Source organism: Engraulis encrasicolus, chromosome 22 (assembly GCF_034702125.1).
Source record: "Engraulis encrasicolus isolate BLACKSEA-1 chromosome 22, IST_EnEncr_1.0, whole genome shotgun sequence".
Taxonomy (NCBI): Eukaryota; Metazoa; Chordata; class Actinopteri; order Clupeiformes; family Engraulidae; genus Engraulis; species Engraulis encrasicolus.
Window position 1 is genome coordinate 22340110 of NC_085878.1, and position 23671 is coordinate 22363780.

Sequence of the window (23671 nt, forward strand, 5' to 3'; positions counted from 1 at the left end):
GCACACGCACACGCACACGCACACGCACACGCACACGCACACGCACACGCACACGCAAACACACTCTCTCTCTCTCTCTCTCTCACACACACACACCCATACACACTTGTAGGGAGGAAATGAAGTCCCTTCAGATGGCCCTGCAGAAGCAGCTGGATGAGGCGACAGAGAAAGCGGAGAAGCAGCAGGCGACGGTAAGACACATCACATAACAACACAACACCACACAGCACGGCAGGGAACCCAACAGGGCAGGATGGGAGGGTCAGTTGACCCGGGCCCAGGGAGAAGGGAGAAGGGGTGGGGCGGAATTGGGTCCTCACTGCATTGTAGGCAATAGCCGGCTACACATTATCTGCCTCTCTTGTACAGTGCTGCGTCGGGCCGAGAGAAAGACTGTTCACATATTCAGGGCCAGATGGGGCTTGGAGCTTGGGGCTACGAAATTGGTACTAAGTGCCGACGATTAGGTCCAGACCAGGGGTCACTTTCAATGGATTCAATTGAGAAAGCCAGGACCAAACTGTTTTTTTTTTTTTTTAGAAATTGCTGGAAAATGCATCACTTACTACTTAAACAACTCATAAAAGAATTGTTTTATGCATTCCAGGCAGCCCTATCGCACTCTCACAATGACCATCAAATGGTCCCATCGTATGGCACCGATCCTATGGCACCGATCCTATGCATGACATGATGTACAGTAGGCCCTACATGCAAAGAGGATTCATATTTCAACCGGGATATTGTCAGTAGTAGTAGCTTCAAACATTGCAAAGTTGAACTTAAACCTGCAAACATAATATCATTTGCAGAGTGGCTTATAACATGGATAATTGCGCTCGGAGTGGGTTGGAACTACCCGTTATAAATAGCAAAAGGTATTTCTACAATGATAGCATACAATGTTATGTGGTTAAGCACTGACATCAGGTGACACTAGACACACACATGTTGCAACAAATTGTAACATACGTACTACAGATACAAAAGGTTCGATAAAAAGTAGGCTAGTAGTGCAGTATGTAGTAGTGTAGAGCTGTGTTTGTTGGAGAGCTATGTTAGCCTACTAATGCAATGACACAGCAGGTATACATGTAATTTTATTGTGCATATGAAGCTGAACGTTTCTCTAGAAACACTGAGGTCTAGGAGTCCCTTTTTGAAATAATTCATTGCTTCGCAGATGTGCGCACATCTTGACTTTCCGTTTCTTGACTCGAAGTTGTTGTGTCGCAGTTTTAATTTCCTTTGCCGTCTAAAAACGCTGCTCTTGTCTCTGTACACACATTGAAGATGGGATGACAGTAATCTCTCTAATAACAGCGATAGTATTTATCCACAGATCCATATGATAAAACTGGGCTTGAGGCACAGCAATGCGAATCAGTCTGATAATCTGCAGCCGGCTGTTGGATGGGGGGATGGGGCCTTTCAGATGACTTTGTTCTGAAGCCGGCTAAAACTGTCACTGGCTCTATAGTATCACATGACGCGGCACGGCTCCCCTGTCGCTCACCACCTCCTCGTCACACCCTCTCCCCTCTTTACCTGTACCCTTGCTTTCATTACCCCTCGTATGAAATCCTTGGCTGGGTGAGAGTGAGTGTGACAGGACCCAAACTGAGTGTGATAGCACTGATGCTAGATGGGGCTGTTGCTGATGCTTCCCTCTGTCTCCCCTCCCCACATGCACCCCTCCACCCAACCCCACTGCCCCCTTTTCACTTGTCAAACCCCACTATCACACACACACACACACACACACACACACACACACACACACACACACACACACACACACACACACACACACACACACACACACACACACACACACACACACACCCTTTCTACCCGCATATCACCAGGCCGCGTTCAGGCATCAACTGCACGGAGTGGCCCCAGTTATATGTTGTCAGCATCACAGTAGACCTCAACCTCACATCCACAGCGTTCACTAGAGTGAGACGATACCAACCACCCCAGCCCCAGCCCTGTGCATAGCATACTCTAGCCTAGCCTTTATCAATAGCCCAGTCTCAGCTAGACACTATTTTCAGCCTTTGGAAAAATATGCATATTTTTTAAATGTATATTTAGATATTCCCTCAACCAGCCCCAGCCCTGTGCATAGTATACTCTAGCCTAGCCTTTATCATTAGCCCAGTCTCAGCTAGCCACTATTTTCGGCCTTTGGAAAAATATGTATATCTTTAAAAATGTATTTATTATATAAATATATATTTAAATATTCCATCGAGTAGTAGTAACACCCTCCTAAATTGCATAGGAGTTGGCCTCTTCACTGTGCGATCACAGGGCGTCCAGGCGTTTTCGCCAATTAACCAGAAGCTGTAGCCCACACGCCTTCCCCATAACCTGAGTGATCCGGCTGTGGCACTCAGCGGGATTCAAAGTAGCTCATTATCCATCTGCCCATGATGAAATCAAGAGCACACGTTCATCTGTTTGCATATATACCGGTAGGCTACGAATGTTAAAGTCGAGTGGGAGTGTTAAGTCATAACTGTTGCAAACCACGGTTGCTTTAACACAGAGAGTGAATGTATATTTAGCTTCCTGCCATTTACCATGGCGATGCTGTCCTTTTGCATATGCATCTGCCTGAAAAATGGCTCCCAAGACGTAATTATCAGGAAATCAACCGAAGATGTGTAATTAATGTCAAAGACAGGATGTGAGGAAAAAATAATTGTCGGATGTAGTACAATGAAGTGTACTCTATTCATGATGGTATATTTTTGTAAGCTATGAGTGTGTGTGTGTATCGGTGTTGATTATAGAAAACAGTGGGAAGCCTCTCAGTGAGTGGAAAGAGGGACAAGATGAGAGGTACCCTGTATCTGCATGCTGGAACTTTCTTTTCTTTGGTGACTCTCACTACCACCAACACCACCACCACCACCACTACCACCAATCCCCTCCCACTACCCCCATCCTCCCACCCCTCCCTTACTTCGCTGAGGGCTGTGAAGAAGAAGAAGAAGAAGAGGAGCTCTGGCAGTCGTGTGTTGAATCTGAATGAATCACTCGAGAAAATTAGCATTTTACCAGCCTGAGATGTTCCGCACTCCCAGTTCACCATCATTTGATGCTAATTACACATTTGGTGAAAGATTCACGACCTAAAAATGCTATTTACAATCTGTTTTTTTTCCCCGTCATGCTTTTTTTTCTCTTTCTTTCTTTTTTTTGTGCTGAGAATATGCCTATTAAATACAAGTCCCTAATTACGTAGTGTCATTGATGAGTGTGGAGACAAGCTACAAGTTGTTCAATTCAGTGTGTGTTCCAAATTATCCGCAAGGACCTTTTGTGTCCAATTGTCAACATGCCATTCTGCAACAATCTTTTGGAATAATCAGTGCTGTAGTTCGCCACTTCATAAAGTCTGTCAGCTTGCTGTACTGTAAAGGTGACACAAACAGAGAGACGGCAATATGTTTGCACTCTCGAAACTGAAGCCTGCTCTATAGCTGGGGATTTCTGTCACCCTGTCAAGCATTTTTTAATAATACAAAGGGTATTCATGTTCACTCGAACGTGATATTCTCTGTGACAAGGGCACGTTTGTACTTCCACCACAGATGCAGCTTTCATGTTTTGATTGCGATTTTCTGACGGGTGACACTGGAATTGCCCTCAGTGGTCGTGCAAAGGCAACGATAATGGATTCAGAAAATATGTTGAGTGAGACGATTTGAATATTTCATTTTTTTTTGTGGAAGAGAGGGAAAAAAGGGAACCCTTTTCTACTCTCACTCCTCCCATTCCTGCTTCTCACTTCACTCCTCCTCATCAGATGCTCAGACAGGGTTTTTTTCTTTCCATCTCTTTCACATCTCCCTACAACTGTATTTTCTGTACAGTACAGGGTTGTGCTGCATTTGGAAAACATTCTGAATACCGCTTGAATTACGTCAATTTTACCTTCCCATCATACATAAATGATTTACCTTGGGTATCTGTGCCTACAGTCCTGCTACAATAACAGTCTGGAGACATAGTGAGTTGTGTGAATGATAATGTGTTACTCATTCATTATTCATTATCTTAAGACTGATTTGTGTACTGGTGGGAATGTATGGGTTTCAACAAAAAAAAAAGTAAATGCATATATGTAAATATATGACATTCGCCACTCAAGAGGGCCGACAACATTTTGGGCAGATTACTGCATGATCCATTTATGACTATGAGCTTATTATGCAATTTCTTGTCCTTTGTTCTTTTCTTGTTATTTCCTTTGTCCTCGTACAGCAATTGGCTTTGTTTTCACAAACATCAAACAATGCTACCCTGTGCTTTTCACTGAAGAAAAGCCTCTGTCCACTCTGTTATAAAACACAAGACAATTCTGTTGTTGATAGATGCCTGTCTCTAATTGCCTCCAACACCTACCAAGGACTCCTGCAGCCCAGCCAAAGTGGCAAATAGGGTCTTGGCCAACATGACTGGTGCAATTTCTCTCCCAGTGGAGTGTTGGCAGGTTCCAAAATTCTGTCATGTGAGACTTATGGAAGCAACTTTGCTTTTGATTCGGACCTTTCAATTAATCAGATTTGTTGTGTCCAGGATCTCTGCCCTGACACTACAGTGTCTCTGCGCAGCTCTCCAGGCAGCTCCTATGACCTCCAAACGTGGTGTTTCACAGTATGTTAGCTCAGCTGGATTTACAACAGGTGGACTGCAGTTCAAAGACAATTGAAACAAATGGCAGACACCTGTTCTAATTTCCAACTGTCACACCGAAGGCTCTGAATACTGATGTTAATGTGATCCTCCTCATTACACTCGCCATAAATCTTATTTTCACTCTTTTATGGTGCTTTGTTGAGAGTATAGATCGAAGACAGACAGGGGATAATCAACTATTCTGGTTTGTAGATTTCAAAACAACAAAATATGAACAGGTCTTTCATGCAGTACATTGAGCGCACCCCATGCAGATAGTGGTCTGGGGAGATACGATTCAATAGGAATAACATCTAATCAGAGAGTGAGTGAGTGGTGTGTTTGCTCTATCTACGCAAAAGAGCTGGAAAAACAAATACACCATGCCAATACTTGAATATTTATGCTCATCTGTTGGCACGAACAACACAGTCATATGGGTCTTCTGTGTGCAGATGCTCCAGTGCCGAATTCATAATTGGCCGTGAGTCAATTACTGTAAAACTAGCGCCCGCCGTGCTGGGCATTACTGGATACATACAATGCTGTTGTTCTCTACCTAGCAATTAGATGCATTGTTCCCTGATGGCGGGGGCCACTGCTTGAGGGGTGGAAGAGTGGAATGAGAATGGAGGGTGTTTGACATTTCAGTCCAGGCTCTGCGAATTCAATATAGGGAAAACACGATTTGATTGGTGTTGCGTAAGCCCGGAGGGAATGTAAACAATGATCATTTTTTTATAAACACACCACACACTGTTTGTGGAAATTTCCTCCCATGACATTATACCACACCTCCAGAATTGTCCTGTTGCATTTTCTTGTCCGGTGTATTGTTCTTTTCTTTTTTTCCGCAATTACTTCATCAACACCTAGAAGTTATGAAACAAAAATCCAATACCCACGCAAGGTAATGGTGTGTTCGTAATGACAAAATACATAGACCTTGAAGGCAGTTATTGGTTGGGTTATTGTTTGGCCAAGGTATTGACCAATTACTAAGCTAGCTAATGTTACTTAAAGAAAAAAAAACATTATTACAGTACTCATTACATGCTGTTCAGAAACACTATGTCAAGGTTGCTCTGATCCAAAGCCTGCAAGTGATTCAATGATAATATTCTTTAATTCCACAATTTTGATAAAGATTTAAATGTAATTTGGTTCAAATGCATTTTATGAGATAGCTGAAAGGCATATTGTCCCATTTTCCTGTTTTCCCTGTAGATCAAGTTCCTCAAGATGGAGATGGAGAAGAAGACCAAGATAATTAAGGACCTGCAGCAAGAGGTACGTACGTACTAACTCCCAGGAGGGCATTGGAGGTTTACACTATCTTCACACACTACACTGACTTGACACTCTTTTCCCATATGTGCCCTATTTCTGATATTGTACATTTTTTTCAAATCAGAAGGCATATCTTCTGCATTATCTCTGTGTAATGTGTCCCATGCTGTGCCGTGCCATCTCTGGCTTTACATTCATAAACTGCAAGACATGGCAGCGTTGCTACGCCATATTTCATATTATGAAAAAAATGGATTTTCATTTCCTTTCCCAAGATTATTTATCTGCCACGGCAAACTATCTGGCTGTTATCTTCTTTCCTTCGATGTATCTAATTTTTTTCTATTCTAAAAGAACATGACCATGTTAGCCGTGCCATTACCTACAGTGCTGACACCAGGCATGGTCGAGCGACGCAAGAAAAGTTGGTGTTTAAAAAGTCATGAGCACAATGACATGTTCATGTAGTATCTGCTCGGGTGGATCTCATTTTCACTCAGGGTCTGTTCTGGGCTGGCCACAACTGCCATTTCTCCGGCAGGCACAGAGGATGGCCTTTATTTAGAAAGGAGAGGAGATGCAAGTGTCTGGACTTGATTCCAGGCCAATTCCGCCTCATTGGGTCACACTGGGCTGCTATTCCACCTCATTAACCGTGTGTGTGTGTGCGTGTGTGTGTGTGTGTGTGTGTGTTTGTGTATGCGTGCGTGCGTGCGTGCGTGCGTGCGTGCATGGGTGTGTGTGCATATGTGAGTGTGTGCACGTACATGTGTGTGTGTGCTCCTCCATGCACATGTGTGTACGCCTGAAGAATGGAAAAAAGATAGAAGACAGGGATGAGTGGGGAGAGGTGGAAAGAGAGAGCGAGGGGTGCTAAGGCTTGGAGTTATCACATGCTTTTACTGCTGGCTACAGATTCACAGGTCTCACAGGTCTGACCATGATATCCCCCACTGGTGCTACATTTTCAGGAAAGTTTAGCAAGTACAAAGGCCTAAACCAAAGAACAGACTTCAAAGAAAGGAAATTATACCCCCCAAGTGCTCGCTACATCTGCACAAACACATTACTTAAAGCTGATGTGTTTTTCCCCCTCTTTCTTCATGGCCACAAAACCAAAACTGCGCTTCAGGCAGGATTATTCTTTTGCCTCTTTGTGCTAAAACTTTAGTTTAAAAAGAGGAACATTTAGGATGACTGGAGATATAAAAAATGACGGCATGAAGCCATTTTGTGTCAGTGCTTTGTGAGCCACATCACTCCATCTTCAGACGCACCTCATACCGGAGAGAGAGAGCGAGAGAGCGAGAGTGAGAGAGTGTGTCCAGCTCTTGGGTCACCTTGAGGAGTCATAACAGGCTTTACTCCTGTACAGAATAAAAAATGTAATTGTCACTGAGGACAACAACAAAGCTTGAGTCATGTATGCCACAGAATCTTTCAGGCCATAAATGGATTAGCCGCTCAACGTCGCCAACATCAATCTGTGCTTCTACCACTCCACTGCTAGAGTACATCTTTGTGGTTTTTTTTTCATATTCTTCCAACAGAACAAAAGCTTGAAGAATAAACTTCTCTCCGGCAACAAGCTCTGTGACATCCATGCAGAAGAGGCAAGTGTTTTACACTATTTGGGATCCCCCCAGCTCCCCTCTCCAGCTGTCGGCCTTTACACCTTCCTCTATCTATCTTTCTCTTTTCTTCTCTATCCTTTTCTCTCTTGCTCCCTCCCTTTACCGCCCCTTCACACTCTCTGTCTAAGACACACAGCCTCGCTTATGATTAAATCAAGGTTTATGTACCTTCTAATTAGAACTCTGTGACTCAATGAGCGTCATACAAATTGCTAAAAAGCATACAGAGGAGCCCGCGATGTTAACTACTATTGTAAACATCTACTGCATGTCCACCCCTATTGTTTGCAGTGAGTACCTACTGTACATGCATATACAGTACATGTATTTTTTTATATTGTGGGTGGTGGTGGAGATTGGTGGTGTTAGTGGTAGTTGTGGTGAGCGGGGTGAGGGGATTTTGTCTTTACACTCCATTAAGTGTACGAAGCCTGTGTGTATGCCTGTGTGGCAGGACAGAGATGGGGGTGGGATTGAGCATTTATTCAGTGGGCAGGCTGCCAGTGCGTGACTGCATCATTGTGTGGGTCTTGCAGTTCACTGAAGGGAAGATTTTTATATTTCATCATTTTGTGAAGGTCCTTCCTTTGACTCAAAGCTTTGCCTAGCAAGCATCCACAAAGGACTCCTCTGCCACAGCTCAAAAAATCCCACGACGTGATCTAAAACCAATTTCACTATTTGAATAAGCTAACGCACATTTTCTTATCTTCTTTTTGCAGTCCAAAAAAATCCAGGCACAGCTGAAAGAGCTGAGGTATGGCAAAAAGGATTTAATTTTCAAGGTAAGCATCACCCCAAAAAAGAAAAGATTGCTCATTATAGGGCCCTGAACAGAGGTAAACTGGTGCTTCAGTCCACCTTCAAAAGGTGATTCCACCCAGGCCTCTAACTTAATTGAGTCTCAGATCATTGACTGTCTGCCTTGAGGGAGAGAGAGACCGTACCGCCAGAGACACAACATGTCATCCTATCCAATTTTCAGCGCTGTTTTCTCCAACATACTGTATAAAACAACTCTATTTTATGACCGTTCTAAAAATGAGTGGCATTGGCGCAGTCACTCCCCAGGGAATGACTCTTCTGCTTTAAGATACTGAATGCACGGACACGAGCTGCGGGAAATGTACACCCTGCACAGTAGAGATATTTCTACTTTCTGGTCTATTTTGAAAGGTGGAGGTTGACAGGAATAACATATGCTCGTCTCTTTTTTTCCCCCTGTCATTATCCGGCTGGCATTAAAATAAATTCATGTCTTCAATACTAATTGCTCACGCCAGATGTTGCAAAAAGCTTTACAAATCCCTTTCATTAATCCAAAGGTCTACAGCGTTCTGTGAGTAGGCACAAAGTACTGTCAAGTTATTTTCAGGTCCTTCATTAAGTCACTGTGAACAGAGGCAGACAGAGGCTGTTGGCAAAGAGAAGGTGCTAACACAAAACCAAAGTTATTAACCAAAGAAGGCAACAAATAAAGATGTTGAGATGTAGAAGGAATTAGTTTACCTTGGTGGAGAAATGTGACCTTTAGAGAGGAATTTGCATGTGGGAATACAGTACACGTAATAATGAATATTGGTATTTATAGGCACACGGAGACGACCTTTTCCAAGTTGCTAGCAGGTGGGGGTAAAAAGTCAGTGGGTGTTTTTATCAAGCTGGCTTTTCATATTAACTTAGAAGCCTTTAGACCCAGCACATAATTTCAAATTAGCGTTCATACTACGTGATAAACGTATTAACACACATAGACCTCATTATCATTTGACATTAGTCTTCACACGTGAATAACTTATAAACCTTTAGGCCTGTCAAATAACTTAACATTAGTGTTCATATGTGAATGACTTATAATTAAACCCTAAGACCCAGCACATAATTTCAAATTAGCGTTCATACGTGATCAACTTATGGATCTCGCACACATAATTTTATATTATAGTCCATCCGTTAATGACTTAGAAACCTTTACAGTATACCTACTACATCACTTCATATTAGTGTTCATACTAATGTATTGCACAGCTTATAAACCTTCAGACCGTGTTCATCACTTGCCATTGTATTCGTACATAATTTCAATAAACAAAAAAAGTCAGGCCAGGACAGTAAAGTAAATCTATCTCAAAGAGTGATCCTGCATTGTTTACGAACAACATGTTACAGTTGGTTCTATTCTCAGTGTTATTGAAGGTATTTAAACTTTGACGATATGTAATGATTAACCTTGGTAGAGCCCTTCCCATTCAAAGCCCCCTCAGCAACCGCCATGTGTTACATTGTTAAGGTAAAAATTAATTTTCACGATCCTAACACCATTACGGTAGTCTATCTCTGCTTTGTAGACAGTAAAATGTCGTGGGCATCCGCTTAATAATTAATTACGAAATGCATAATGAAATTTATGAGATTAATGATTACATGAGGCGTAAATGTGCTGAGGTGCAGAAGTGAAGCACGGTACACAAGTGCCTTGGCATTGGGGCAGTGTCTCACTCTCACAAGGTGGTCCGCACACAAGGTGGTCTGGTCTACAATAGTGTTAAAAATATACTGTATTTTTGTGAAATATATATATATTTTTAAGGTGCATAAAATATGCACTGTGCGTTAAAACGACATGTGTGGATGTTTATTCAGACTGTTTACTGGTTAACTAAGGCAGTGATGCTTCACCAATTTCTCACAGGGTGGTCCGCACTGGGTGGTCTCTGCACGTGCTTGTGTTAAAAATATTCATGAAATACTGCACTTTTTGTGAAATACGTGTTTCTTAAAGATACATAAGCCACAGTATGTGTGTTAAAATGACATGCATATGGATGTTCATACTATATACAGCATTTCTCACAGGGTGGTCCACAGAGGGTGGTCTGCACACAATTGTGTTTCTTGACATATTTACAGAATGGTATATTTTAAAATCAGTGATCATTTTAATGCAATAAACAATATTAGATTGCCAATTTCCTATTGTGCGAATTTCGCACCTTGCTGCTTTGATTACCAATCTTGGAACTAACACACCCATCAAGACTGACAGAGGGAGAGTCAGGCTAATCCCATTGACGGCAATGGTCCATGTTTTCTACACAAAATTGACGGCTTAGTAACTCAACCCTTTTGGTGCTGCTCAAGGTGCTCTGTCAGTGCCAGGACGTGGCTTCCACAGTAGGGTGTAGCATAGCCCATATCCTAAAATAGGTCTTATTTAGCAGATTTACGTGATTTAAGCGAATTGATCATAAATAAGCCAATTGCTAGTGCATATAGTTGTTGGTAATTACCCAGAAATGTAATTTGTTTCTTTGGCTTCTTATGTAGTGGTTCTGTGTTAGTCTGTGGAAAGAAAGCAGCTCCCAGGCACTGTTTCAATTCAATCCACATTAAAGCAAATTGCAAATCAACTTCTGGGTATCCGGGTTGTCACAACTCTGAATTCCATGGCTCTGCTTTGTGAAAATGCTATGTGAATTGTGAAATTTGTCAAATACTGTACAGTAGCCTATATGTTTCTTAAGCTGCTTTAACTATCCACAGTGTGCTGAAATGAGATGTGTATCATGCTCATGCTACTGACTGGTTAAGCAGCGATGCTGCACCAATTTATTCTTTTACATCTTGGCTGTTAGCCCCCAGATTGGTGTGGAGGAGGGTTGGGGGGCCTTGGAGAATCGCTGCATTAGGGTGAAATGAGAGCCCACACGGCCTCTTACCTTCTTCCAGTCATACGCAGCTAAAATGGCTGCTCTTTGAAGTGCAGGCTCGAGACTTGATGTAACCACCTCAATTCTGTCATGAACATTGGCTTTGGCTGCTGGTGTGATGTCTGTTTCAAGCTTATATAAAGGTTCTTCCTCCTGCCCGGGGTTTAGCTGTGACACTGTTTAAAGAAAAGAGAAGAAAAGAAAAGAAAAAAAGAAATCAGTGGCTTAAAATGTTATAACCATCATCTCTCTACATCAACTCTCTTTTCAATTACGCTCTGCTCTGCCTGTTAAAGGAAATATCATTGTTTTGCTCAAAGTACCTGTTGCTTTTCTCATTACATTTTTGACAAATTCTTCTTAAAAGAAATGTAAAAACAGACTTTTGTTCACACAAATATTCATTATCATGTTTTGCTTTCTTAGGTAGTAATTTGGTTTCATAAACACTGAATATTATATCGGCATTTTAATTTGGAATTGATGAGGGCAGATTAGCCACTGGCTTTCAGGCAGCTAATTGAGGAACGCTATCTGAGACATAACATCATTAGCTGCTTTTTAAGTACAGAGGAGTCATTTCATAAGACATTGTTAAAGTCATTTCACAAACATCAGGGAGGGCCCAAGTTTCTTCAACCACGTCACGCTAACGTTTATTTTAAAAGCAATTATTGTGGGATGATAGTTGCCTAGCCTACTATTGTTTCCTTAGACACTAAATGTTATGACTTCAGAGAAATATTGAAAGTACTTCAGTGTATTAAAATGATATCGTTAGAACTGTGAATGCAATTCAATCTATCTGAAGATTTTGAAGTTATTAATAACTAATGATAAATATGAACCTCATTCTGAATCATGTACTGCATTGTTTACATTTTCAAATAGACCCAAGAGAGTGGGTCTCTTGGTAACAATGAAAATGCATCAGCCTCCTCTTTCCCTTTAGACCAGTAACATGTATATAGCCTATTTACATAGCTCTCAGTCCCCTGAAGCTTGAAACCATTCAGTGACAGTTAAGTAAGAATAGAAAATATTGAAATTAAGTAGAGCATATCTGGATTATCTACACATTGCATGTTCACCTCCCTGTTGTTACATACGACACGTAAGCTTACGTCTTTAAAATATTAGCTGTATACTGTATATGTGATCAGCTTACATGCACATCAGTTGGCCAAATTTCCAACCTTCGATTTCTAAGCTAAATACTAGAACAAGTCATATTTAAACAACTAAACCAATTCAGCAGACATCCAGAATTTTCATGATGGGTTTAGAGTAAACCATAGTATTGAAACCGATCTAACCAAAGTAACTACTGACCCTAGACTCAGCAATGCTGCAAAGTTTCTGCTCTGATCCTTCTTGACCTCAGTGTCGCCTTCGACACAATTGGCCATCGCACACATCACATGAAGGCAATTCTGTCAGCATTGGGGAACATACCTCTAACAAACAACAAGCCTTTCAGAGTAGCTCAGTTGTCGGGGCCCTCTTCTTTTCTGTCTGTGTAACACAACATTGCCTTCCATAACACGCTGATGACGTGCAATTATATATCTCTATTGAGCCTAATCACTCCACCGCCATTTCGGCTTTAACCAACTGCCTATCCAGACCAGCATTATCAAGTGGATGAGCAATAGTTTTTTTTTTTACTAAATTAAGATGAAATTGAAGTTGTACTCAATGGGCCAAAAGTCAAATGCCTAGCTCTACACTCCAGACTAGTTGACCTACATAAGCACACTAAAGCTAAAGTAACCAGGTGTTGTTTTTGACTCCAACGTGCGCTTAAGACCCCACATCAATAACATAACAAAATCTACCTACTTCTACGTATCTCATAAACATTTCTAAAATACACGCCTTTGTCTCCCAACAAGACTCTGAAAAACCTTTGCATGTTTTGTCACCAATAGATTCTATTAATGCTCTTTTCTCTAGTCTCCCAAAAAAAAGCTAATTGATAAGCTACAACTAATTCAAAATTCTGCAGCAAAAAGTCTAACAAAAACCAGAAGAGAGCATATCAGTCCAATCCTGGCGGGCTTACTCTAGCTGCCTGTACCCCACAGAATAGATTTTAAAATACTACTGACAGTGTTCAAGGACTTAAATGGTTTCGCTCCACGCTATATTTCTGACATGCTGTCTTTTTATACCCCTCCCGGAGCCCTCAGATCAGCTGATAGTAGACTATTCAAATCAAATCTCCCCACCAGAGAAGATTGGTGAATCATTTTTTGAATTTTACACGCCCAGAAAATGGGACTCCCTTTCCCTTTATATTGGGACAGCCCCTTCCTTGAACATTTTCAAGAAGCATCTTATGACCCACCTTTTAACAACTGTATTGTCTTAGCTGTCAACCAATTTTAATTACTTTATTTAATGTTGTTCCTTATCCAACTGTTCTTAATATGTTTTGCGTGTTCCTGCTCCTAGTACTACTGTTTTAAAGTCAACAGTTTTAACCTGTTTTTAATTTGTTTGTAGCTGTTTTTAATTGTACTGTTATTTTCTGACTGTTAAAACACTTTTAGTTACATGTAGTTTATGAATTTGTGCTATACTGTATAAATACAATTATTATTATAATTAATAAAATCATTATTGCTATTATTATTATTGCAAATGCTTGCACATAATTACCTTAACTACAACAAAGTAATTTTATTGTAGTTAAGGCAAATTATTGATTTTTGAGCCGATGTTTGAGTTTCAGCGGGCTCACACATTTCTGTATCCAACAGGGTCAGCAGTTAATGGACTTAGAAAACAAGTTACGGGTTGCGAAAGAGGAGCTGGAGAAAGCGGCACTGGATAAGGTGAGAGGGGCCGATTGAGACATTTTCCTCAAATTAAACACAAGTTACTCCATCTTGCCACTGATTTGCATGCAGATGGTCCTACCTACAGTGGAGTACCATGTGGGACCAGTTCTTCCCACACATCGCTAAAACGAGGCAATGAAGGATGGAGAGAAGAAAGGATGGAGGATTCCACCAGTACCATAGGGAAGAGTGGGCGGATATTATAACAATCACGTTTTTTCTTGTCTTCTTTCTTTCTCTCTTCTGCATGTATCCATGTGCCGTCTACAGGAGTCTCAACTCAAAGCCCTGAAGGACACGGTCCACCTCTGCTTCTCCTCGGTTCTGCACAGCCAGACAGCCAACGGCCACAGATTCCCCGCGACGCCCACTCACCTGTTTAGGTACGCTCCACTGATCAACAGCTCCAGAGTCACTTTTCAACAGCCACATGCAAAGGTAAAGTACCAGTACCTTCCCTCCAATCACACATGTGAAATGTCTATAATAGAGGCGACGCACACACCACTGTTACTTAACCCCCCTGGTGGGAGGACAAAGCTGAAAGAGTTTTTTTTGTGTTCCTCATCTCTCTCTCTCTCTCTCTCTCTCTCTCTCTCTCTCTCTCTCTCTCTCTCTCTCTCTCTCTCTCTCTCTCTCTCTCTCTCTCTCTCTCTCTCTCTCTCCACTGTTGCAATGCAACTGAGCAGAAACACACACTCATTACACACAGTCTGCAGAATGTGGCTACTTTGCTGCCAGGCAAACAAAACATCATCTTATTCTCGGCTTACATCTGCGCTGTACAGTAGGACTTCTGAAATTGTTTTTCGTTACACAACGAAATCTAATGTGTATAATATGAGTGGATATTTTTTATGCATCCAGGCAAGATTTACATCAGATCCAGCTCACAAAATACACTACAGTTCATGCATGGTTTAGGGAGCTGCTTATATATTGTTTCAAAGGAAAATGTAGTGCGGTTGGTTGCACTCTGAAGGAAGATTTGTCTCTTTAAAGAAGCGCTTTGAGCAGTGGGTAAAAATATTGCCAGTCAAGTCTATACTGCAACTGAATTAACATACTGTAATTCAACCTCTGGCTCTATTGACCAGCCTGACTCCAACAGCGAAGTGACCAAGTAATTGTTAAAAGTAGGCTGGTTTCATCTTCTCTGCTTCCTCTTATTCAAATTAAGAATTGCTACACTTTGGTATTGGGTACAGTCTTGAGTTAAGAATGTTCAGGCGTGGCAGAATCATATTGTTGTTGCACTGTCCTTGAAATTCAGAGGATCCTTTGGGTGACTTATGCACTGTAGGCACTGTATTCATGAGTCTGTTTGGATTGTGTCAAGGTAATTAGACGATTTAAAAATGTAAACAGGAAGTGTTTTTGGCATCCTGGGCTGAACACCAATCATGATCAGCAATGACAGAGTCTTCCAATAAAAGGCAGAGAAGAAAGGCACACTATGACTCAGCACAACACCTGCTAATTAACATTTTTTGATCGTAGTGATCAAAACAAAAAAGGGGGCACCTCTTTCCTATTCATCCCTTCCTCTACTTGTGACCAAATCCTCCCCTTGTGGATTTTCACATTGCACCTTTCAGAAAATAAACAATCCCTTTTCGGATGTAGCACATGTTTTGGTGCCGGCTAGTCCCCCCAAAGTCTATTACTGTGATATTGAACTAATCAAGCTGATGGCAGCACTGCAGTGTTTTGCGGCTTGCTCTGCTCTTTGTGAGTGAAATCAGTATGTAAGAGGCTCCCCCCCCCTCCATGTTGCAGTCAGAATGCATTCAGGCTCTGCGAGATGTCTTGCTGAGAGCCCTGACGTTATGAGCTACCCAGAGGACACTGTGCAGTTATTTTTCATTACACCCCAGTAGTCCTGTCCATAATACGGACGTCGTCTCTCGAACACAATATCAGGGAGCATCAAATACTGGGGCTGCATAAAAAAGGCTTTTCTCGTGGCAGCGCCCCCCTTTTTCATGGTATCAAGTTAATATCTGCACAGCAGGAGGAACTAGACAAAGCACATAGTCACAAGAGCCGGTGAAATGACCTCATCATAGCAATGTACGATTTCGCCAGCTTTTGCTTTCAAGTGCAGTGAACAGAGAAGACATCCTTGCTCAACTCAAACCCCCACAACCAGGGCCACTAACAGGTTTGCCTGGGCCCGGGACAATATCATCTGGACAATCATCTTGCTACACCCCCACAATACATACAATGTAATGGGGACCCAAATCTGGGCACCCTCTCTCCCTGGGCCCGAGGCAGGCCTGCCCAAAACATGAAATAACCCCTGCTTAATAAAAAAACGAACTACTGGTATTTTATGTTTCACAGCTCTCTTGATTAGCATTCAAATAGCTTGTGCACTTCCTCTCCATCAGGGATTGCTGTACGCTCATGTTTCCACTGTGATGGCCTCCTTAATGAATTGGAAATGGTCTCTGTCAGATACATAACTGTTGCTCTTGTCTGTCAATGTGAAAGACGTTGGCCATTACTCGAAGCAAGCCAGGAAAAGGGGAATTTCAATTAGTGTCAGTAGTGGCAAAATTACCTATTCAAAATGCATTCACGTCTACTTCGGGTAGGAAATTGTGTGTCTCATTTGGAGGCATCTCATAGCCAGCGAGAGACTGCACTCTTGCAGAGTTTCTGGCTCTGTGGGTTCATGGAATTAAAATATTCTGTATAAAGATATTTTAAGTTCAAACTGTGCACCAAGGGAATCACTTTCAGTACCAAGGGAAAAACTTTCATTAAGCCCCATCTTCACATAGACTGCATCAACAAATTATACAGCACAATGTCTAATGGGTTATGCCTGTGGGCAATCCTGTTAGCTAGCTCAAACTACAGAAAATTACCTATTATGCATTTATACTTGTACATTTACAAAGTATTTCCTATTTTTTTTTCAAAATGGTGTAAACTTCTTGACAACCTTCTCATTTTGACAAATGCACCATGACGCACTTAAAACCTAAATCAGTATGTAGAAACCCTTCAAGTTAGCTGCATATTAACTCAATTCTCTCAACTGGAATCAGAAATCAGGGCATTTTCAGTAAGGCAGGCTTTGCAACTAACACAGCCCCTGTGTGTTTATTTTAAAACCCAGTTTCAAAACACTGGCATATAGGTAACACAGCAGGGTGTGATCAGAAGCGTGTGGCTCTGTAGATTCAGCATTAATGATCACCTGCTCATGGTTACCTTTATGTTTATTTATAGTGAACCGCACGGTGACAAATTATTAAGCACTGTGCCCAGAGTGGATGCACAGCTGCAAATACAAACATAAGGGAAGTAATATGATGGTAAACACCATGCAGTAAGACTTTACGGACTATACCTTCTCATAAATGCTTTGAAAAGTGACATTTCTGAACTTTAGACACACCATGGAGTCAGCCATTATTATTTGGACTTGAGGCAGACCCTTAAAGTGGAGGCGTAATAAAATATTAAATCAGCAAAAAAAGAGGTCATGACCACTGCTATTCTGTTTACCAAGAATAATGTACAGTGGCGAAAGAGCACTATTGTCTCCCCAAACGAACCTCCAAAGCCCGCAATCAATTTCCCACAGCCTGAGAAAGAACACATTTAGTGGCTGGTGGTTATAAGTGAAAATCCTCTTTGTGTCTGGGTTTCAAAGTAGATGAGCTTTTCGGCTGTGCTCATACCACTGTGGGCTCCATTCAGTGGCAATGCTCATCTTCTGTTTGTGTGCGTAATGGGCCCTAAGCTCCCACAGACACCCGCGATAACACCGCTGCCTCCGAGTCTGCACACAATTCCCGCCTAGTGAAAGATTCATTACTGGGGTTTCTGGGATCATCCAGATTGGAGGAGCGTGGGGTTCTTCATATTTAACAGGGCCTGAGAGGTGGCAAGTCCTCTGACACACAACGCCATGCTGATTTTACTAATGCACTGAAAAAGGGGGCTTCTCTCTGTCTATCTTCTCCCTGTCTCTCACTGTATATTATGTGTTGTAAATAAGCTTAAAAGATATACTACTTCTGCATTTTTATGAATTTTCAAAGGGAAACATGAATGGTTTGAGTAAACATTTTGTTTTTAGAGTTGGCTTAAGAGTTCAGTATGAGCACACTTTCAAATCTGTCTACAAGCTTGGTATGATAACCACACCACTAATAAAAAAATCTCCAGGTGGCCTTACCCTGTACTTTCCCAAACTGCAGGACTCTTGACATAAGCAGTCTCATCAATTCCTGTGACAATATTTTTTTCAAGCAGACAAAAATGACTTGATAAATGCAATAAATACCCTTGCTCATGTGTTATGGATTAAGTAAGGGTTAACGTTCGGCGAGAAGGTCGCTACCGTGGAATAGCAGCACGACAGAGAGAATCTTTAGACCCCGACGCTGAGCGGAGGGGTCTTGTTCTCTCTGAAGTGCTGCTATTCCACAAAGCGACCGACTCGCCGAAAGTTAACCCGCTTATTATATGGATATACTTAAATGATTCACACATGGCGGGGACATTTCTTTAGACCTATTTCATGTTAAGATTGTTGCTGCGCAAAACAAAACAGTGCCGTTGTGGAACACCTAGGCAACAGCTAGGTAGCCAGGACAACAGGTGTTGTCTATCCATTGAGAGTAAATATTTACTGTCAATGTGTCTATCACAGCAGCTGATTAGAGTGACAAAAGACCGGACCCCCTGCGGAGTGATATGAAACATTCGCTTTAGCCACTGACTTGTATACAAGCCAGTGGCTTTAGCAGTGAACGTCTTGTTGCCATTGACAGCGGTAGCCAGGACAACGGGTGCTGTCTATCACAGCAGCTGATTAGAGTCTTGTTGAAAAGTCGCTTTAGCAGTGAAAAGTCTTGTTGCCATTGACAGCGGTCTGTTATAGACCAACCCGTCCGTTATCGAAAAATAACAGACGTCCGAACGTTGGGGAGCCCCGTTGAAATGAATGGAGCATTCGACAGATGACGTCACAACCATATAATAAATACAAATATTTTATTGCTACGCTATGCAGTGTGATCACAATGAACAATGGACTTGACTTTCATTTTAATTTGACATCCACACCAGTACATCTTTCTGTCATTTTATACTGCATCCCATCAAAGTCTGTTTTGTCATAATAAAAATCCTAAATGTGCAATGCAATTCATAGCTTGTACTTTGCGACACAATTTATGCCTTGTGCCTATTGTCTGAGCTATTCATTACATAGTAACACTGATGAATGACTGACCGAACATCACTTCATTAAGAGGAGGGTGCAGCATTGTCTGCCTACTGTAAATTGTGTTGACCTTTCTATTTTCTTTTTCTGATTCTGAGTCACATTACATTATCACAGTCAACAGTCAAGAGGCATACAAAAAGGAGGTTACCATAAAGCAACAGGGGATTCTCCAAACAATATTATTAAAACTATATCCTATTCTTCCTCTTTTTCCCCTCTCCTAGGATATCCCAAAAGTTCTCAGAATCACCACCACAAGTAAATCGTCTGCAAACCCGGAGGTAATGAGGAGAGACAGCCCAGGAGTCAAGGACTGCCACATGACAAAGGTAAATCTTTAGCGCAATTACATTCTAATAGCCAATCGCTGACCCTACGGCCCAGATGTAGCGCCAAATCTGTTCATCGAGCACCAGTGCATTCCCTTTGTCATTAGAGCATTAAAGTCCATCAGGAAACTTTACCCAAAATGTCATCCATTCAAGAGGGGCACTCCCCTGCTATATCATCTCGTGCCCTTTTCCTGCGGCGATCTTTAGCCCACAAGTGGGAGCAGAGATGCTGCCAGACGTCCAAGCTAACCTAAGAGAGACACGGAGCAGAGAGGGAAGAGAGAGAGAGAAAGAGAGAGAGAGAGAGAGAGAGAGAGAGAGAGCGAGAGAGAGAGAGAGAGAGAGAGAGAGAGAGAGCTTGTATTGGTGTTCTGGAAAAGTCCAGTGACACTGTTTCCCTCCAGTATCATCTCCCTCCAGTGCTTAATTGACTGAGTTAATAATGTATTGGCTCGTATCTCCGCTCAGTGGATTTCTGTGCCTTAATCGCTTGGTTGTTGGAAGGTGCCTGCAGACCGTGGTCCTTCAGGCAAAACAGTAATAACAAATACACACTCTCTTTAGCAGGAACAACTGTAGTTTCAATCTCTTCACACCTGCATGGGACTGGAAAAAACCTGCAGTGCCACACCACATCTACTGTAGATCACGGGCAAATCTGACATCATCCTTTATTTTTTTACATGTTATGTTTTATTAAAAGAGGAAATAAATAATACATTGTTGCAGGAGAATTGGAAAAAATAATGTCTCAATGTCTGACACAAGGTCAGGCAGGAAAACCTGTCCAGACCTGCCACTCACAACCATACTTTCATGGCTAATTTGATACCCCACAATCTTCCTAAAGATGGTCCACTGGCTGCAGATAGATTTAGTCACGTCTGTACGTGCCATTAACACATCTTGGATAATTACTACCTGTTACAAAAACACTGCCTTAATTCAGTGTTATTCAAAAATATAATTTGTTTATCATGGCATACAGTAAGGTTAAAGGATTTTGCATTGTTTGCGGATAAGACTGCTTTTAGCATGGCGTTAACAACCGAATTCTGCTCAGACTCATTATAAAAACAACCCAACAACAACAGCGAATAGCAACAAACATGGGCACTAGATTTAAAGTATGCTAACCATATGCTAATAACAGCATTGTTTCCCAAACCAAACACAAACCTTATTGTTGTCTTTGACGGATGGGGATTTTAAGGGGGGGGATCTGAGATGAGACATGTTGTTTCCAGGCATAATGTTCATTGTACTTGCCTCATTGCTAAGCAAACAACCAGCCAACCGTAAAGAACAATCACATGCGGCCGGTTTAGTAGCGTCTCTCTCTTTCTCTCACTAGCTCTCTCTCTCTTTCTCTCACTACAGTAGGTATCTCTCTCACTCTCACTACAGTAGATATCTCTCTCTCTCTCTCTCTCTCTCTCTCTCTCTCTCTCTCTCTCTCTCTCTCTCTCTCTCCCGTATGTGTATGTCCACTGCCTGTAGGCTAGGAGGCCAGAGGGACACCATTGTCAAGATTCAGTGCATTGGGGCGACACAAAAGAAGGAGGAGAGGACTTGGGTGCAGTGGGACCTTCTTGACGTGCGGTTATCAATAACACTAATAGAAATGAGGGGGTGCGTGGCTGAAGAGAACAAGAGAGGGTGGGGGGCAACGAAGGGATGGAGTGGGGAGAGAGATAGATGGGTAGGGAGGAAGAGAGATAAAGAGAACAGCCTCCAGAGGGATCACAGCTAGTGAGAAAATCACCTTCCATGAACAACATGTCAGAAAGATTGTCCCTTAATGAAAAGGTGCCAAAAACAATGTTCACTCTCATGGCATTATTGATGATATCATTTTGGCAGGGACTTGAAAGAAGAAGTCCCATTGCTGTTGCGAGGTAAGGCTGGCACTTATAGATCAAATGAGACAGATGGAAATTATTTTCTCCTTGTGGCATATATCACACATAAGGGCTTTTCAAAAATGCATTTTTTTTGTCAAAAGACATCCAGGAACTTGTTTTTATCTTCATTTTGTCCTTAGAAGCCACGAGAGAAATGATGGGAAAAAAAGAGGGCACAAAAGAGTCTTTGAATTGAAAATTTCTCACTGTGACTGCAATCTCGGAAAATACTTGGCATGGTGTGTTTTTGCAATAGCTTCATAAAGACTCCCGGCTGTGTTCTGCGTGAATGCCCTTCGCATAAAGAACTGCACATGAACATTTTTAATGGCGGAGCAGCAGGCATCCCAATAAGCGTTCCCAACAGCTAACACTTAGTCTTTCCAAGTCTCTCGTGTCAATTTTGCACACACTTTCCAATCACAATGAAATCCTGTGTGTCAGACTGAAACGTCTATGTTCATTTTTTCCTGTGTGTTTTTTCTAGTCACCAAGGCACAAACAAAATTTCTACTAACATCACATGGATGTGAATCGCCTCCCTCTGAGCACCTCAATGAGTCGGTTTTAAATGCAAAGCAGCCTAATCATCTTATTGTAATTTGTGCGTATTTGGAAAGGTTCCTCCAATGTGTGCAGAATAGACCTTTTATGGATCACCGCTCTATGCAGATTAAGCTCTAAACCAACACACACACAGACACACAGACATTTTTGCATCACACACACTGACACACACACACACGCGAGCGCGTGGACACACACGTACACGTACACGTACACGTACACGTACACGTACACATACACGTATACGCACACACACACACACACACACACACACACACACACACACACACACACACACACACACACACACACACACACACACACACACACACACACACACACACACACGTTTTGGCGTACACACACACACACACACAAACACACACACACACACACATGCACTCCAGGCATTTTGGCATATTTGGGGCGTGAGGGAAGGGCACACAAGAAGTGAGCGAGATAATGGGAGACTGTGGGAGTGAGCAGCATTTGGCATGAAAGTAGAGTGTGATGAGAAATAAAGTGAAGTGAACACACACACACACACACACACACACACACACACACACACACACACACACACACACACACACACACACACACACACACACACACACACACACACACACACACACAAAGCAAAGCAAAGTGAGTGAGCAGCATTCGATATGAAAGTAGAGTGTGATGAGAAATAAAGTGGAGTGAGCACACGTACGCACGTGCACACACACACGCACACACAGACAGACAGACAGACAGACAGACAGACAGACAGACAGACAGACAGACAGACAGACAGACAGACAGACACACACACGCACACGCACACGCACACACACACAGCAGGCTGAGTGAGTGAGCTGCGTTCGATATGAAAGTAGAGTGTGATGAGAAATAAAGTGGAGTGAGATAATTCCTTGGGAGTGTGGAGATAATGAGCCAGAGTTTATGGCATACAAAAGGAACGGAAGGCTCCATTAAAACTATATGCTGGCCTGGCGCACCTGCCGTGCGTGCCATGGCTTATGACTTTACAGTAATGCCTTCCTTTCTTTCTTTCCTCTAGTCTAACCTAAGACTATTTCCCTGCTCACTGTAGGTTGACGGCGACTGTTTCCAGAACCAGACGGAGAGCGTATCCGTGGAAACCAAAAGGATTATGGACCACACTCAGGTAAGAGAAATCCCCCCTCTCTTACAGTGTCGGTAATCTGATGTGGTATCTGATCTTGCAGTAGGGAACATGTTTACTCTGCATCCCATGCTATCCAAGCACTCAAGAGAGTGCAGACCTCCATCGAAGCAGTTGAATTCCACCCTCAAAAGTTTGCCATAGGATGCTTCTGCACACCTCAAATCGAACGGGTGTGTTGGATGTAATCAATGGTTCAAAGTAGTAGACAAAAGCCCAGCACACCTGCCATTACACTTTT

At 42.2% G+C, this 23671-nt stretch overlaps 1 protein-coding gene across 1 annotated transcript in view; it reads left to right on the top strand.

The window, feature by feature from the left end:
- Window positions 1-23671, top strand: part of luzp2 (leucine zipper protein 2) — a 111936-nt gene that overhangs the window by 85823 nt on the left and 2442 nt on the right. The window contains exons 4-11 of the mRNA XM_063188990.1: window positions 113-194; window positions 5926-5988; window positions 7539-7601; window positions 8345-8407; window positions 14098-14172; window positions 14449-14616; window positions 19660-19764; window positions 23338-23412. Coding sequence (XP_063045060.1) covers window positions 113-194; window positions 5926-5988; window positions 7539-7601; window positions 8345-8407; window positions 14098-14172; window positions 14449-14616; window positions 19660-19764; window positions 23338-23412 — 694 coding nt within the window. The remainder of the gene's footprint in view (window positions 1-112; window positions 195-5925; window positions 5989-7538; window positions 7602-8344; window positions 8408-14097; window positions 14173-14448; window positions 14617-19659; window positions 19765-23337; window positions 23413-23671) is intronic.